General features: G+C 33.6%; 2 protein-coding genes and 1 long non-coding RNA gene across 5 annotated transcripts; 1 reads left to right on the top strand and 2 right to left on the bottom strand.

Moving 5' to 3' along the window:
• Positions 1-479: 479 nt before the first annotated feature.
• Positions 480-4,577, bottom strand: LOC114415346 (tRNA modification GTPase MnmE-like). The gene is made up of 8 exons (XM_028379981.1): positions 3,951-4,577; positions 3,621-3,742; positions 3,197-3,400; positions 3,046-3,105; positions 2,649-2,787; positions 2,112-2,230; positions 1,333-1,560; positions 480-927 (listed from the first exon to the last, which is right to left on the bottom strand). The coding sequence occupies exons 1-8, from the start codon at positions 4,528-4,530 to the stop codon at positions 733-735; spliced, it is 1,647 nt and encodes a 548-aa protein (XP_028235782.1). The 5' UTR covers positions 4,531-4,577; the 3' UTR covers positions 480-732.
• A 3,502-nt stretch (positions 4,578-8,079) lies between these two features.
• LOC114415347 (sulfate transporter 1.3-like) lies at positions 8,080-12,878 on the bottom strand. Of its 2 annotated transcripts, none has more exons than XM_028379982.1 (14): positions 12,764-12,878; positions 12,155-12,510; positions 11,988-12,036; positions 11,679-11,886; positions 11,320-11,500; positions 11,079-11,144; positions 10,857-10,970; positions 10,609-10,725; positions 10,391-10,517; positions 9,890-10,176; positions 9,598-9,788; positions 9,177-9,262; positions 8,968-9,044; positions 8,080-8,853 (listed from the first exon to the last, which is right to left on the bottom strand). In XM_028379982.1, exons 2-14 carry the CDS (start codon positions 12,491-12,493, stop codon positions 8,710-8,712), a joined length of 1,986 nt encoding a protein of 661 aa, XP_028235783.1. In that variant the 5' UTR covers positions 12,494-12,510; positions 12,764-12,878; the 3' UTR covers positions 8,080-8,709. The 2 variants fall into 2 exon arrangements, with proteins under 2 accessions (XP_028235783.1, XP_028235784.1); XM_028379983.1 differs by lacking the exon at positions 12,764-12,878 and adding an exon at positions 12,626-12,737.
• LOC114415349 lies at positions 8,741-10,855 on the top strand. Of its 2 annotated transcripts, XR_003667352.1 has the most exons (3): positions 8,773-8,877; positions 9,137-10,182; positions 10,345-10,855. It is a non-coding gene; the product is annotated as an uncharacterized LOC114415349 (long non-coding RNA). The 2 variants fall into 2 exon arrangements; XR_003667351.1 differs by lacking the exon at positions 9,137-10,182 and having other exon boundaries at positions 8,741-8,877.
• Positions 12,879-13,180: the final 302 nt, after the last annotated feature.

Raw genomic sequence — 13,180 nt, forward strand, 5'->3', positions numbered from 1 at the left:
AAATTTGATATTGATTTAAAATTATATTGTTTACGTTTAAGTCGTGCGAACAATTATACTTTTAAGTTGGATTTTAACCATTAATTTGGATTTAAGATCTAGAGTTTGAAAATAAAATGAATGTAAAATATATAAAATGATGTTAAAATAGAGATAACAATTAATGTTATTTTAAACTCTTAAAAAGACAAATAAATACTTATTTAGCTATTTAGGGATTCACCTCCCAACATCTATCCCAACAATAGCTGACCAATTGCACGTTGATAGTGCCTTGATGCATATCTTCCACATCTTTTACCGCAGTCCCTCTCATTCTAGCTATATGCATATCTTTGCATAGTGGTTCGGATAAACCCGACGTTAATTTTCACGGTATCCTAATGAGTATGGTACCAAAGAAGAATTGTTAAAAATTAAATAAATATTGACTTCAAAATAAATGTTCCAAATTCTATTAAAATTAACTTGCAATCAAATGAATCAATGAAATGATTTATGGATACCATGAAACAATGATGTCCCAAATTCTATTAGACGAATTAAAAACTCGCTTCGGTGGATTAGCCTACTGAATATTGATCACTTCATTTGCAGTTGTACTCTAAAATTAATTCAACAATTCACGTGATAATACCGGTATGAGAAATATACATCAAAACTGATCACCACGGCTTAAATCCATGGGAGATGTACTAGCTAAAAATCACCAAGCACATATTGGGACCCTTTCTATTTACCAATACAGAACTTGCCAAATATATTTGATAAAACCTCCTCCGATATATCTTCTCCACTTATCTGTCCAAGGGACAATGCCGCATCCCTCAAATCAATTGTCCAAAAATCCAGAGGCAGTTCCTCCTTTATTGATGATTGTAACCTTGCAAGTGCTTCCTTAGTCCGAACAAGTTGTTCACATTGTCTCTGAATTATCGTTATACCAGCAAACACAATCGAGATTCAAGACCAACCACCCTAAAAAAAAAGTTTATTTTCCTACTTTTCTTTTGTGTGTGTGTGCATATGCAAGCCATTTGTCATGGGTCATGGAGTAGAAGATCAACACTTGGGCCATTGCTTGGATGAAGTGAAAATGGAATAGTAGAAACAGAGATGTATCATGTATCTAGACTTTGCAGTGTCTAATTACATTGTTATTTTCCATCTACCCATTTTCATCTAAACTAAGCATAATCTTAACCTTTACTTCTAGTTGAAATTACCAAATACAGGTACTTCTATTAATTCCTTTCCCTTCCCATGTAAAAGTTTTAAATTTTTTAAGCTAAGACTTTGTGAGATATATGGAAAGCAAAAATGATAGCTTACCTGATTGACAGTCCATCTGCGACCCCCAGCAGGAATGCCTTCAAGACCCACAATTTGTAATACTGCCCTCTCTAAGTCATGCAATCCTTGACCAGTAACTGCACATGTAAACACACGTTTACTGAAAATATGACTCTGGCATCCTTTGTCCCATTTGGTCTCAGCACAAGGTTTACAGTCTATCTTGTTGACCACAAGGATGACTGGGGTGGATGATCCAGTTGATCCCTGATTTACAACAGAAAGATTAAATAAAGATTGCAAATTAATATGCATCATTTATTTTCTGACAGTGTGGTAGAAATTAATAACATGTAACAAGCTTAATATTAAAAGAAAGATAAAAGGTGTAATGAAATATTTATAATGTTTTAAGAGAATTATCCTACAGGATGTTATTTTTTAGGGGTAACTACAAGATCTAAATGGCCTTTCTGGAGACTTGGTTTTAAAATCCATGTAATTGATCCAACCTAGAAGAAAAAGGCTTTTACTCTTGTAGTAACTATAGGATGCCAAAATTTAAGGCAGACAGGTTATTTGTTTGCCAATTTGTCATGTGATGATATATTTAGAAGGATATATTTGTCGTAACCTATCTAAGTTTGGTGCTGCCCAGTCGGCATAGATATCTTCAAATTAACATTGCTCTCAAATGTCAAATGATGCAAATTTTTCTCCATCAAACAAAAGGTTTATATTTCTATCTATATAAAAACCTATTAAATATCATGAATAAAATAAGGAGAAAAGAGAGAAAGAACATAATGTGGTCAAACCTTAGTAGATTGAATCCTTTCAAGAAGTTTGGTGTCTTCAGATGTCCACCCTTCAACAGCACTCACAGTCATGATAATTAAATCAGCATCCCTAGCAACTGCTTCAGATCGCTCTACACCTATTAGGAGAATAGAAATACATATCTTAGTACATGTGAAGTAATGAGGTTAAAGTTAAGATGCATGCAACAAGATACATCTATTGCCGATTCAAATCAGGAAAAGTTTATATAGCCCTATATCTTACTGATTTTCACTTTTTCCAGGTGTTCCATGTAAACTACACTTCAAAAAAGAGATAATTATTTGCAAGCCTATATAAAATTATTCTGTTGCTAATGATATTCTTTAATTTTATTTTTTAAGGAAATAAAATGCATTCAAGAAAGTTTAAGATTAATAAAAGGCTGAATCACGGTGTGAAGTTGTAGTGTTCAAACAAGTTGCAGACACCATAACATCATATTAGATGGGAGTTGGGACACTGATTATACATGTCCTGAACTTAAAGGAAAGCAAAAAGAAAGAAATCCTCACCAATCTTTTCCACAATGTCATCCGTGTCCCTGATGCCTGCTGTATCAAGAAGGGTTATAGGAATGCCACTGACACTGATACTTGCTTCAATCACATCACGAGTGGTTCCAGCAATTTCAGTAACTATTGCCCTCTCACTCTGCATGCTACAAGAAGACCATGCTCAAAAAGTTAAACAATCACAATGTTTTATAAACATATTCATGCAGTTACATGTGTGTAGTTCTGCCCCTTAAATTGAAATTATGGACTTGAGAAGCTGATTAAGTATAAAAATGGTTATGTGCATGGTTTAATTAATTTGACCAACACCAAGGCTAATATCTACAGAGAAGATTCAACAAATAAGTAAAATATCAAACTAAATTATTGAATAAGTAAAATGACTGTGACATACTTTGCTCCATGCATTAAGAAGGCTTGACTTGCCAACATTTGGGCGCCCAACAATTGCTATCTGAAAGAATTTCATATCAAGATCAAAAATAGAAAGCACAACATCAGTCATCAACTCATCATGAAACTCACATAGAAACAAGGAACCTCACCTGTAATCCAGATTGCAGAAGCTTATCATAATTTGCCGTTTCCAACGCATTCTCAACCTCTCTTGACATGTTATGGATTTTATCCATAGTCAGATTCAAATCCAGTGGTGGCATCTCATCATCAAAATCCAAACGAGCTTCAATCTCAGTGAGCAATTCAATGCACTGACTCCTCAATGATCTGACAAGAGAAGAGAAACCACCCTGTCCAAGAATATAATTATCTTCTGTCATTAACACCCTCAGATCATGCAAGCTCTCTTACTAACTTCTCATTTAACTTCTCCAAAACTTGAGATTCACAAGTTGATGTTAAATTATGAGAGAAACTCAAATTATTTTACATTCTTATTTTCTTTTCTGCTAAGTACTAATGATGATGATGATGCAGTACACCATGGAAACGAAGTTGAATTACGCATGCCTGGATTCCTTCCAATGCAGCATCTGCAGCAGCCACAGATTTCGCGGCGATTAATCTCGCGACGTTTTCGGCTTGGGAGAGATCTAATCGACCGTTAAGAAAAGCGCGAAGAGTAAACTCGCCTGAAAGAAGAAAATTCCAATCGTGATTTTGGCCGCAACATCAAGGTTTTTTAACTGTCCACGACCGGATTGGGACCGTATCGGCGCATTTGTCCGTGATTTGCCGCGATATAAAAAAACAAAAGGAAACGACAACGACTGATATTTAAAACCTTGACATCACCACTAACTAGGCATGAGGTTTATTTAGAGTAACAGAGGCACGCACCTGGTTGAGCGAGTGTTGCTCCGGCTTCCAAACAAGTCCTAAGCACGCGGCGCAGACACACTTCGCTGCCGTGGCACTGAAGCTCAACCACGTCTTCGCGCGTGTACGACCTCGGGGCCAGCATCGGCACCGCCAAGACCTCATCGATGACGTTGCCGTCGGAGTCCAAGACGACGCCGTATTCGACGACGTGGCTGGCGGGCCGCCACGTCTTCCTTGCGGGCCGAAACAATCGGCCCACGATGGACACCGCGCCCGGGCCCGAAAGTCGAACGATTCCGACGGCGGCAGGTGGGCCTCCCACGGAAGTTACGATGGCCGCAATTGTGGTCCCACTTGCAACCTCGTCAACGCATTCTCCAGTTCCCAAGCGCTCGTCTTTCTTCAACACTAAGTTGTAGTTGTCTGAACTGGCTCGGGATTTAACGGTTCTGGAGGGTTTGGAGGGAATAAGACAGTGCCGCGTGGCGCCGTGACTTAAAAATAACGCCATAGTAGGTGTGCGCGGCGGTGGAGTGAAGCAGCTGAACGTGCTTATGTATATGTGAGTGTGACGAAGCACGGCGCGGAAAGAAGCCATTTCCGCTCGAGTTTCGGTTTCTGTCTTGCTGAGGCTACTGTATGGTCTATCTAACAATCTTCGTTTTCCACTGGACCTGAGGCCCACTTATCCGTCTCTAACCTTCTAACCCAAGAATATCATATTTGTATCGGGCTTGTACTGGTTAGAGAATACTATTTGCAATCCTATTTTTTCTCTTCAGTTTTCTTTAACTTTTATATTTCAATAATATCTTTTATGTGTTTAAGTTTATCATTCCAGAGCCTTTAAATTTTTTTTTATAATTCCAGAAATTAAATTTATGAACTATTTAAAATTTTATATAAAAAATACCCTTTCCATATTTAGTTTTTAGAATTTTTTTTTTTTGCATCCAAAACCTTACTTTCAACAACTAGAAATAAATTTTCATAACAGTTTTGAAAGTTTTTTTATTTTTTGACAGAAAGTTTTAAAAGCTATTGAAATACTAAAATACGAAATTAATTTAAAATAAATAAGTATTTAACATAAATTTAATGTCTATACACTTAAAATCATTTTAAAAGTCAACAAATTTATAATATATGATGGATTGTGATTGAATAAGTATGTAAAACTTTTTAGTGTTAATTCATAATCATTTTTTTCTTAATATAATTATATATTAAGACTCAAATTTAAAAATATTATTTGAGTTAGATGAAATTCATGCTAATTGATTTACGCTGGCGCATAAAAAAAACTTTCAGACAACCCTACCACTTTTAATAATTTGCTGTTTACTTTTTTTATTATAAAGAATTCATCATAATTATTTATTTTAAATTAACCTGATTTGCATGGAACTAGAATTCTAGAAGGAAGTCAAATCTCAAACTGATCATAATAACATTTTTGACGGAATACACTCTTATGTTTCTACTTTTGAACTCAAAGACGCATGTTTATTGACAAGTATCTAGTAGTATTATAGTTGGACTGCAATCGAGCTTTCACATTTTCCCTTTTGCCTGATTACGCAGTTATTCCTTCTGACTACTGAGTTCCAACGATAATGTCAAAGAAAAGAATAGTGTCACCGAAATTTTTCAAAAGATCAAGCATTCCATCATTAGGGAAATTAATTTGAAGGACAGTGATTAAGCTTTAAAGACTACCAGCATTGACCATTACTTTGGTACATCTCCACTTTGACCGGATCTTTTCGTTTGTGAATATGTAATAATAAAATGATTAACGTGTCACTTTAATTATTTCCACCATTCCTTGAAATATTCACGTTAAGAGTAAGATTACTTCTAGTAAAAAAAAAAGAGTAATATCAGTTTGTTAGGAATTAACTGTATAAATAGAGTAATTAGGTGGTGTCATTTTATCTTTTATCATTTTAATTAAATATAACGGATTACTTTGTTGGTTTTCCATTTCTCTTCTTTGAGCTCTATGATGTGTGTTTTACTTATAAAAAAGATGCCAACAATTAAGTGTTACTGATATTTTTCCTATGATGATATTATCTGATATCATCATAGAAGTGTACACTAATTTATACAATAATTTATATAATATTATATTTTGTGTTTATTTTTTTTATCTTATTATTTATTATATTTTAAATTTGAATATAATTTTCCATTCTCTCTTTCTCTCTCTTTTTGTTTGTATATTTTATTATACAATTTGTTTTACAAGTATAATTTCTCCTATTAGTTAATAGTTTAAATAGGAGTTAATTATAATCATCACTCATGTTGTTTGTTTTTTATTATACTCATCATCCTTTTCATTTGTTATCTCCATAAAACTTTCATTAGTAAATTTAATAAAAAAAATTCATTTATGAAAGAAAAAACAAAGACAAAAGAAAATTATATTTAAATAGTGACATGAAAAATTTTGTCGACAGCTATTTTAATATCCAATTACATGCCGTTTTTTAGGTTTACTTAATTGAACTTTAAATTTTGATTTAGCTTGTTAAAATTTAATAAGAACTATTTTGCACATGCACTCTTGGTAATTATTTTAACGTGAAATAATTGTGAAGTAAAAAAACAACGAATAAGAGCATTTTAAACAAAAAATAATAATTGAAAACAATGTGATCTTGTGATAGTATCAAACTAACATTTCTCACATCTAACACATCAAATGTTGACTTCCAAAAAATTTTATAAGGTGACCAGTGAAACAAAAAAACCAACAATTAGAATATTTTTATAAGGTTAAAAAAGTAGAAATAACAAATGTAATAAAAACAAACCATCTTGATTGTAATCTACTGTTTAAATAGATTGATGTTTCAGTGGATAGTATATAGGAGTTAATATATGTGTATTATTAATAATATATATCAACTTTCTGTTCTATTATACTTTTTATATTTCTTTTTTATTTTTTATTTTTTATTTCTATTTTTCTTCTTCTGTGATTCTGTCCATCCCAATTAACACACCTTAAAATGGGACAGAGGTTCAGTATTTTCCAATATATATTAGGGGATGAAAATGAAACAGCTCAAGCTTCACTATGTAATGTAAGAAGGACTATATGCATGTTCGATCTGTTTGTTGTTTCAGCAAATCCAAAAGCAAACCAATTAAGTTTGTTAATTTTAGAAGGATCTAGTTATTTTAAGAGTAACTCTAATTACTCTAAAAAGAATTATTTTTCATTTTTACTATTTTTTTAGATCTAATAATTAAAATTAATTATTTATTATAACCATTAAATCTTAAAAAATGAATGATAAAAATGATAAATAATTCTAAAAAAATTAAGTGAATCCCTCCTCTAATTTTCTAGTCAATGTAGTCATTTGGATCTTAAAAAAGAAATGAAGTATGTCGCTTGTCATATTACTACTATAAATTAATACACAACTTAAAGACACCTGCATGTGTGCTTTAGATGTATATTTTTACATTATTTTCAAACTAATAATAAAATAAAAATTTATTTATTATAAATTGTAATTATATAAAAATAAATATTGATCGTGTAGAATACAAATTAAAATACCAATTTTAAGTTATGTTGATATAGTTTGTAATGTTGATTTGTATTTTAGATTTGAGATGATTCTTTTTTGTTGGTTTGTATTCAAGATTTGAGTTCAAATTAAGCATGCGAGTCCAAATTAATTTTTAGTTCTGTGTTGTTGTTCGTTCTTTTTTTTTTTTCCATTTTGAGATGAGATGTGTTAATTAATTTTTTTTTCTTTTTTTAATGGGTGATTGATGATGGATAATAATGTTTTATTATTAAGTAGATGCTTCTTATGTAAGATGTACTTCTTTTTCTTAAAAAATGTTCCCTCATGAAAACACTCTTCATTGTACGGTTTCTTCACAAAATGGTATCTTAGTATCTTACTACCAAAGGAACTCGGAACCCAGCGCTCTAACTAATTTTGTGCGTTGTTAAAGGTTTCTTGTACTTTTTACATTAGAATATGATTTTTGAATACTTTTTTTCAAAAAAGAAGAACTTTTTGGAAGTCTGCTTCACTTGCTTGAATGAATCTGGCTTTGTTTTGCCTCTTCGTTCATGCAATAGCCACGACAACACCTTTAAAGATCCACCTACCGTACTTGTCTTCTATTATTTTTATTCAAAGCTCAAACGTACTAAATAATTACAGCAAGACTTGCAAACACGAAATGGAACAATAAACACTCTACAAATTTTTTACTGTTCTACACTCTTTTATATGAGGGGACAATGGCTCAATGAGACGGGTAGCAGGGATGAACAAGAACAACATTACAACAACTTCGATCCCTAGTGAAAAGGAGAGTACGTAGGAGACCATTCTTCACACAACATAGACCTGAGTTAGATTCTAAGGACATCCAAGTAAAACAAGAGAACGAGTTAATGCCTATCTGGTGCATGCACCTTAACTTTATCTCTTTTATTTTATAGTATTTAATTTCTAACACTTTTGAGATAAGAATGGTGGAGCTAGTAGTAGCACTAACTAACTGTAGCAGAATCGGATAGGCCACTTTCTTCTACTATAGCTTTTTGTAGTGACCAATATCTCATCTCAATTCTCATCCTTCACACCTTCTTCTTCATATATCCTTCACTAACTAACTCTAGTAAACTGAAAACTTCTGGTCTCTATTTCTATTCCCCCACAACATTTCATCTATATATGTGTCCCTATTTTTTTTTCTCTAGATCAACAGCAAAATTCATATATATTTTTCAAGGGTCCTCAACCACCTTTGGAGAACAATATGCAATAGCCTCTGCAACAGTGAGGAAGATCTTGTCCTCGCCAATCGTGTTTGCAAAACTGGATGCGTAAAGCTTGTCTGTCACTGCTGACCCAGGATTTGCCAAAACAAGCTTGTACAAAAGGAACAACTTACGGTAAGATACTATAATATGCTATAGTTACATAATAATATCAGTTACATATAATTGTTTTTGTTTTCTAATTAGTCAGTCATGCATAGTTACCTCAACACCCTTCTTCTCAAGACTTCTGTGTAACTCTTCAAAGGCTTGGATGCCACTTGTGTCTATGTCGGTAACGGCTGCAACAAATTAAAACACAAAAATTAATAAAGAAAAATAATAATAATAATAATAATAAAAAAGCTGAATGAAAATAAAGGTTTTACTGCAGGAGTTCAAGGTTAACAAAGGACAAAAGTAGAGAGTCTCACGTGACATTTCAACTATCAAAAACTGGATTTTTGTGCGGTAGTCTCCTTTTTCTTGTTCTTCTTCGTCCATCAACCATCTTAATGTCCTGCAAGAGAATAATTCTTAAGCATCACGAATAGTTCCCATAAGATATTGGATAGAAATTGGGTATTCTTCTTCTCATGAGTAACAATTGCTTGCATTTTTACATGCACATCTAAATTTAGTCTTGTGGTAAGTATCATATATAGTGTTACCTAACATGTTTTGAATCACACACCTGTCCTCCTTAGTACTTGGGCTTAATTTAAGTTGTTTCCAAAATAATAAATTAAATCACTGTACATACTGGATTGGTTTCACTTAAACTCGAGTCTGGATATATAGAACAATTTCTCATCTATCTATAAATGTACAAATGAAGGAGGAGGACGTCTTTACCTTTCTTTAACATAATTGGAGTTGGAAAAATATATTGCAGAATCGACTCTTACAATCAGTACACCTGGAATCTTACTAGCTTCTGGATATTGTTGAATGTTTCTGTAGACAGTAGTCCTAGGAATCTTCCCTAGAATAGCAGTTCGGGGCCTTGTGACTTGTAATAGGATCTTTGCAAAGGAAATAGAGACCTGCCATAAAGTATTAATTAGCAATTAATATACGAAATGAACAAGACTAGCTTTGACATTTAGAGCATAAATAACTAAGCATTAATTATAGTAGTACTTACAGCAATTAGAAGTCCTATCTCAACCGAGACAAAAACAACCCCAAAGAAGGCACCCATGCAAGCAACAAAATCAAATTTATCTATCTTCCAAATCAAAATTGCTGCCTCATAGTCTACAAGGCTGATGACAGCAGAAATGATGATGGCAGAAAGAATGGCATTTGGGGTGTACTTGAAAAGAGGAGTGATGAATTCCAGGGTTAATAACACAACCACTGACATCACAATATTAGAGACTGCAGTTTGGCAGCCTGCCATGTAATTTACCGCGGACCGAGAGAAAGAACCTGAAGGTAACAAGAACATAGATCAGCGGCTATAAGAATTAGTCTTTGAAGCTTTTTTTTTTCCTTTTTCCATTTTTGTTTGATATTTCTAACTTCTAAGCTAAAAGTATATATATGCTTATAAGACATGACTACTTATTAGTTTTTACATATTTCTTAAACTTGCAGTTGATAACAAGTTAGATTCATAAACCTAGCTTGTCTTTGAGCTTACCTGTTGCTACATAACACGAAGTCAGGGAACCAACAACATTCATTGTTCCTAATGCCACCATTTCTTTGTTTCCATCCAATTGATAGTCCTTCATAGATGCAAATGTTCTTCCAATTGCTGTGGCTTCCTGTGACAACAAAAATAAAATGATTCAATTAAACTATAGGAATAAATGGCCAATACTCATCAAGAGAGGTATTGGTGTCAAAGTTACTTACAGTCAATGCTATCATGCCAGCCACGATGCCAATTTTAAAACCTTTTCCAAGGTATTCTCCGGTAAAATAAATATCTTTAACAGATGAAGGATTGATGCCTTTTTCTATTTTTCTTACCTTCACATATCAATAGACAAAAAGTTTAGTAATGCTGTAACTAATATTGTGTCACTCTTACCATCACTATTCCATAAAATACACTAATGGTCTGCAATGTTTACGATGAAAATGGAAGTCTATTTTCTTACAATGTCTACTCCTTGCTTATCTGCACGGGTTATGAATACAAAAAAAGTGGATAAAATAACGGATATCAATGGAGCAATTGCTGGCACCCAGAAGAATTTCTTGTTTTTCTTTCCCTGATCCACACAAAATATGAAATAATGAGAAAACAATTTACAAAATCCTAATGATCAATTACGGAATAATAGAAAAATGAATAAGGGGGCGGTCTAATAATGTCTTACAATATATTTGGCAACCAGAAGAAAACCCAAAAAGCTAGCTCCGATGAGTATAGTTTGCCAGTTCCACTGCATGACGATAGATAGGTGTTAAATTATAAATCAATTTCGTTTTCAACATACATACACCCTATTAGCAATTTAATTTTTGGCATGGACTTATTCAGATAATTAGGACTTAGGAGTCCTAATTAATAATTTGCATGTATATTGAGAGAGAGAGAGAGAGAAAAGGAGAGTATACTCCATGATGGGCTTCTGAGAATACTGAACGCATCACATGGACAATATCAGTGTCCGTTGTGAAGTGTGCAGTTTTAATGCCAAGGAAACCCTTAAGCTGTTGGAGGGCAATTGTGATAGCAGCTCCCCCCATAAAACCAACAATAGCAGCATGTGATAGGAAGTCAATCAAGAATCCTAACCTGAATGCAAAAATAAAAATTAAAAAACAATGCAACCATAAGATTGTCATTATGTATATTAAACAGACCATAGTTGCAGCTGGTAGCAGTTGCACAAGACATAAACTTCAGAGAATATAATGTTTAAATACAAAATATCTTCTAGAGCATTGGATATATTGTAGTATCATATATATACCTAAGAACACCAAGTGTTGCTTGAGTAATCCCAGCAAAAAAAGTTGCTGTAAAAGCAAGTCGCTGATATTCTGTTGGATTTGTTTTAGGATCAATCTCATTACTTAGTAAGGTCCCCAACAAGAGTGAAACCACTGCCACTGGTCCTATAGCAATATCACGAGAGCTACCCATGACAGCATAAATCAGTGGTGGAACAAAACTGGAGTCTGCAAAGGATAACAAAATGCAAAATGATCTCATTCCAACAACATCCAAAGAAAATTAAACGTGTGCAAGAGCTGTTGATGAGAGACAAGAAGAGTCTTACACAGTCCATACTGTGGAGCCAAATGTGCAAGCTTGGCGTATCCAATATCCTGTTTTTCAAGCCAAGTATTAGAAGTTAGAACCTCAAAAAATGTAGCATGTAACATGAATTACATAAATTCTCCTGTTCTTTAGAAGCTTGAAATCGACGTAGTAAAGGAAACTTACCTGAGGAATGCAAAGACTTGCAATAGTGAGACCGGATATTATATCTCCTCTAAATTTTTTAAGGTTGTAACTTCTCCCCCAACTAAGTATTGGGAATATGGCCTCGATACCGAGCCTAATCTTCCTTGATCTAGGTTGATCTTTGAAGGGTCTTAGAGGATCATCAGAAAAGAATGTTTCTTTTATAGTGGATTGGAATTCCTTGAAGAGGTTCTGTCTTGGAGGAATTGCTACTTTGTGGGCTTGTGGTGCCTGACCAAGTGAAGAAGATGACATACTTCTGAGATCGATCTCTTTTGTTTCAAGATTTTCATCAGCAGGAGGACCCATTGAAGACATCAACCGTGATCTTCAATCTGTAATAGAGGGAAAAAGTCATAACCAGATGTATTGGTAAAAAGAATGACTTCAACGAGTGTGATTAGTAATCACATGACAGAATATGGTTTATATATTGCACGCAAAGTCTACCATGTTGCTTGTAGTTGTAGCTATAATATACAGTCCAAAATGAAGATTATCAGGCACAAAATATGGAATTTTAGATGTTGATTGATGATAAATAGATCCTACTAACTATGAGAAACAATTCTGAAATGTTTAGCCAACCTGAATAGAAGAGAAGGGGATATGTGACAGAAGATTTGAATGGTCACTTGTTCAAGCTGTGATGCCTTCTTAAGCAGGTAACTGCTGTGAAGCTATTGGATTATAACCTCAAAGACTTTATCTTTCAGGTCAATGTTCTCAGGCTGAAATTGAAAAACTAGACCCAATTAATGTGTGAAACGGATCGAATACATGTCAAAATCATACATTGCAAAGCAAAGTTTTCAATCCTGACCAAACTACCCTGGAATTAATGCACCTAAAGTCAGATGATCGTCTAGCAATTTGATAACTGTCTTAACATCAGAAGAAAGCGGGGAATACGAGAAGTATTATTGTCTATTACTAATTTGCAATTACTATGTGCTTCTTTAAAAATCACAAAGTCAATAAAGTTTAAAATATAAAGAAAAAGAC

Source organism: Glycine soja, chromosome 6 (assembly GCF_004193775.1).
Source record: "Glycine soja cultivar W05 chromosome 6, ASM419377v2, whole genome shotgun sequence".
Taxonomy (NCBI): domain Eukaryota; kingdom Viridiplantae; phylum Streptophyta; class Magnoliopsida; order Fabales; family Fabaceae; genus Glycine; species Glycine soja.

Excerpts from the sequence above, each read along its gene's own strand:
- LOC114415346 (XM_028379981.1), bottom strand. The coding sequence starts at position 4,530 with ATGGCTTCTTTCCGCGCCGTGCTTCGTCACACTCACATATACATAAGC. Across the intron at positions 2,231-2,648 it reads TGACATTGTGGAAAAGATTG|GTGTAGAGCGATCTGAAGCA; the intron begins GTGAGGATTTCT and ends TTCTCCTAATAG. Across the intron at positions 928-1,332 it reads GCAGATGGACTGTCAATCAG|AGACAATGTGAACAACTTGT; the intron begins GTAAGCTATCAT and ends ACGATAATTCAG.
- LOC114415347 (XM_028379982.1), bottom strand. The coding sequence starts at position 12,493 with ATGTCTTCAATGGGTCCTCCTGCTGATGAAAATCTTGAAACAAAAGAG. Across the intron at positions 11,887-11,987 it reads GGCTCCACAGTATGGACTGT|ACTCCAGTTTTGTTCCACCA; the intron begins GTAAGACTCTTC and ends TATCCTTTGCAG. Across the intron at positions 10,518-10,608 it reads CTGGCATGATAGCATTGACT|GAAGCCACAGCAATTGGAAG; the intron begins GTAAGTAACTTT and ends TTGTTGTCACAG.